General features: G+C 33.9%; 1 protein-coding gene across 1 annotated transcript; it reads left to right on the forward strand.

Moving 5' to 3' along the window:
• Positions 1-6: 6 nt before the first annotated feature.
• Positions 7-2,904, forward strand: LOC110444545 (cytochrome P450 3A6-like; the record flags this gene model as incomplete). The annotated part of the gene is made up of 5 exons (XM_021488915.1): positions 7-85; positions 288-483; positions 1,010-1,101; positions 1,343-1,412; positions 2,818-2,904. Coding segments are annotated over exons 1-5 (495 nt in total), but the record flags the coding sequence as incomplete, so codon positions are not given.
• Positions 2,905-3,332: the final 428 nt, after the last annotated feature.

Genomic DNA, 3,332 nt, shown 5'->3' on the forward strand with positions numbered 1-3,332 from the left:
GTTATCTAACAGGACAGGAAACCTCTGCCAGCACCATGAGTTGCATGCTTTTTCTTCTTGGACAGAATCCAGGATGTTACAAAAGGTAAGAGACTCAAACTATTATTTCATTATGTTATTTCTAAACCAAAAACAAAAAAGGAATTAAGTAAAAGTTATAGATAAAGCGAAAAGTGGTTAACTTTTTAGTAATATATAAAATAGCTTTCTGGAGAACAAAAAGTGTACTGTGAGAAAGATATTTGAACACTCCACTGTTTTGAAACAGTAGGATTTTATTTTATTAGGTTACAAATAGAGATTGATGAAAATGTTGGCGCAGTGTCAGTGATCACCCTGAATGAGCTTGAGAAGTTACCCTACCTAGATATGGTGTTGAAGGAAACACTGAGGCTTTACCCTGTGGCTAAGGCAACCTTTCGCGAGACAGCCAGTGACTACAATCTCGGCGGTCACCTCATCCCCGGTGGTACTGACATGTTTGTAAGCATACCTATGTATATAACTTAACGACATCAGGACATACACCTTAGCTATTGGTAATCAACAAAGTACATTAAATGAGTTTCTAGTGACTGGTGTAAACTGTTTCATCTTTATTTTCTTCAATGTCATAATTTCTATTCAATGCAACGTCACAGTTTGAAATTTAAACAGGTTTGTATAATATCTTCATTCTCACGGTGGAACAATTTTGTAATAAGTGGTAATACAAAAAAATATATATTGAGATTGGCTACGTGCACTGTAATAACATATTAAAATAATTTCAGATAATTAAGGCCTCTCAAATTCCTATTGTGACACTTTGATATATGTTCTTCCCCTACATTAAGTAGGTACATTGCAATGGTATCTGACATATGCCATTAATTGATGTGTTTTTATTACTATGACATAATATTGTCCTCTCAAATGTATCGCTTTATTCAACCAGAAGCACAAATGAGCGATAGATATCCTATGGGCCTTTTTCAGCTGATCTTGATATGCGTAATTTGTTTTAAAGGTTAGTTTCTACGCGACCTCCAGGTCGGAGCAAAATGTGAGAAACCCCACAGAGTTTTTGCCAGAACGATTTCACAGCGACAGCTCAGAGAGGTATAACCTGGATAATTTTTATTTTGGATGAATAATGCAAAGTACTACACTTAACAATCCTTTGATCATATGTTGATCATTGACTTGCTTCACGTAGAAAAAGTCCTCTTATAAATTGCACGTTCTTTTTAAAAATAATTATATATTTTATATAAAAATCATAATTATTTTGATGTAACCTCTCTCCCTCCCTCCCTGCTTCTCTATCTCCCAAAGATTAAAGTCATGCAATTGTTTCCAGCTTCAGTAAATATGCCTCCACACCATTCTCAGCCGGACCCCACACGTGTATTGGGAGAAAATTTGCAGAGGTATGTGCATTGCATGTTAAGAATTAAACACTGTATTCAAGGAAGAAATATAGAGGTTCCACAAAAAGTCACGGTTGCCTTTGTTCATCATACACGCATCATACACGAGAAAGGTTATTTTAAAACCAAAATAACTTTAGCCAATGAGAGTAAGATTAACCCGCTTTAGAATGGGAAGGGGATTTGGAACTTCTTTTTGTCAAAACATATGACATATGACATTGTCGAGCTATCGAAATTTGCGTCTTACTAATGATGAATATGGCCGCATGGTTATTTTATTGAGGTTATAAGATTGAAAATTGATACACAAAGAGTAAGCATCAACTATGGTAATACTTCGCGCATATTTGTCCAGTATGGATAAGTTCAAAGCCTAAGGTCACCAAATTTTTTATTTACAATATTTATGTGAAACTTAACATTATTAATGTAAAAATGACATATGATACCCAAGAAATCGATACACTAAGATGATATATGTTCAGGCGATACATATTGCAAATGAATTTGTATAATGAGGCAGAAAATGTTGAACAGCGCGATTAAGCATATTTACATTAAAATGTTAAGATTCTTTACCAAAATCATACCTAGCATTTTACCATGAAAATACTTTAAGACCAAAAGTATATTACTTGTCTCGGGTTAACTTTATATGTTGTGGGACCGAAAGTAAGGGTGTTCAGTCGTCACTTTTTCTAGCCAACCGTTCTGAATTTCAGTCCGGCGGATAGATGAAGTCAACTGCTGGCAAACTCGATCGGACCACCCAAGAAAGCTTTAAGAAAGATACGAAATGGAACAAAACCTCGAATCTCTTTTTAATTCAGATAAAGGATGGTTGGATATCAGAAAACAACATTTATATTAAAGCATACTTTGAAAAGGGATAGGAGTGGAAGAATGATAGTTCTTTGATCAGATAAATCCCATATATAAAGTACGTGTTCCTCAACCGTCATTGCTGAAATAAAGTGATAGTTTTGTTCCAACCTATAAATAATATCCGACTTTGTTATCTTAGAATATATAATGCATGTTAGGAGCTATTAAAAACGAAACGAAACGCGAGTAAACACCGACGCTGGATTGTTACACTTAACAGGCGTTACGTATGTTGACTTTTTATTATTTTTATCATTAATTTAACTCATGGAACAATGCTGGAATTCGTAATCTTCCATATAATAATTTCATTGCGTATTTATTGGTATAATGTTTACCGTGATGATAGAAACATTTTGTGATATAATTCTCTTTTTGTTTTTTGTTTTTTGTTGACCATTTTATCTCTCCTTTGTTCTTTTTTATGATTTGTTATTAATATACTTATGTCATACAACATTGTTGAAACAATGTATTTTATATCATTATGTTTTTTTTTCTTTTTTTCTCTCAATAGATAGAGATGAAAATCATGATTGCCAAGATCATACAAAATTTCGACTTTGAACTGATTCCCGGCCAAACCTGTGAACTAACTGACTCTGTAACTTTATTTCCGAAAGATGGCGTCAAGTGTTTCTTTCGCCAAAGGAAAACGGCGTAGTGCGCATGACTTTGTTCACTTTGTTGACTCTGTTCAGCTTCCTAGCTAACTGATCGTCATTCCAATGCACAACAACAAAACACACAATTATGTGAATGTTAATAGAGAATCAATGCACAATCTAAGGTTTACTTGTTAAAATCCACAGGGAACTTTTTTTGATGTTTTGTTCAAATTATGTTACGTTTTGTCGCACATTTTGACCATTTCCGGTATATTGAAAACAGGATTTTTGTCTTAATAATTGAAAATAATAAAACGATTATAAGACCCGCGGTTACGGTGATGTTTTAAACTTGACGGTTAGTCATGCTTGGTCCTTTCGTGTCATTGTTAATACCTTTGAAACATTCAAGTGGTTGTAAACA

This window comes from Mizuhopecten yessoensis, unplaced genomic scaffold (genome assembly GCF_002113885.1).
Source record: "Mizuhopecten yessoensis strain PY_sf001 unplaced genomic scaffold, ASM211388v2 hete_36140968, whole genome shotgun sequence".
NCBI lineage: Eukaryota > Metazoa > Mollusca > Bivalvia > Pectinida > Pectinidae > Mizuhopecten > Mizuhopecten yessoensis.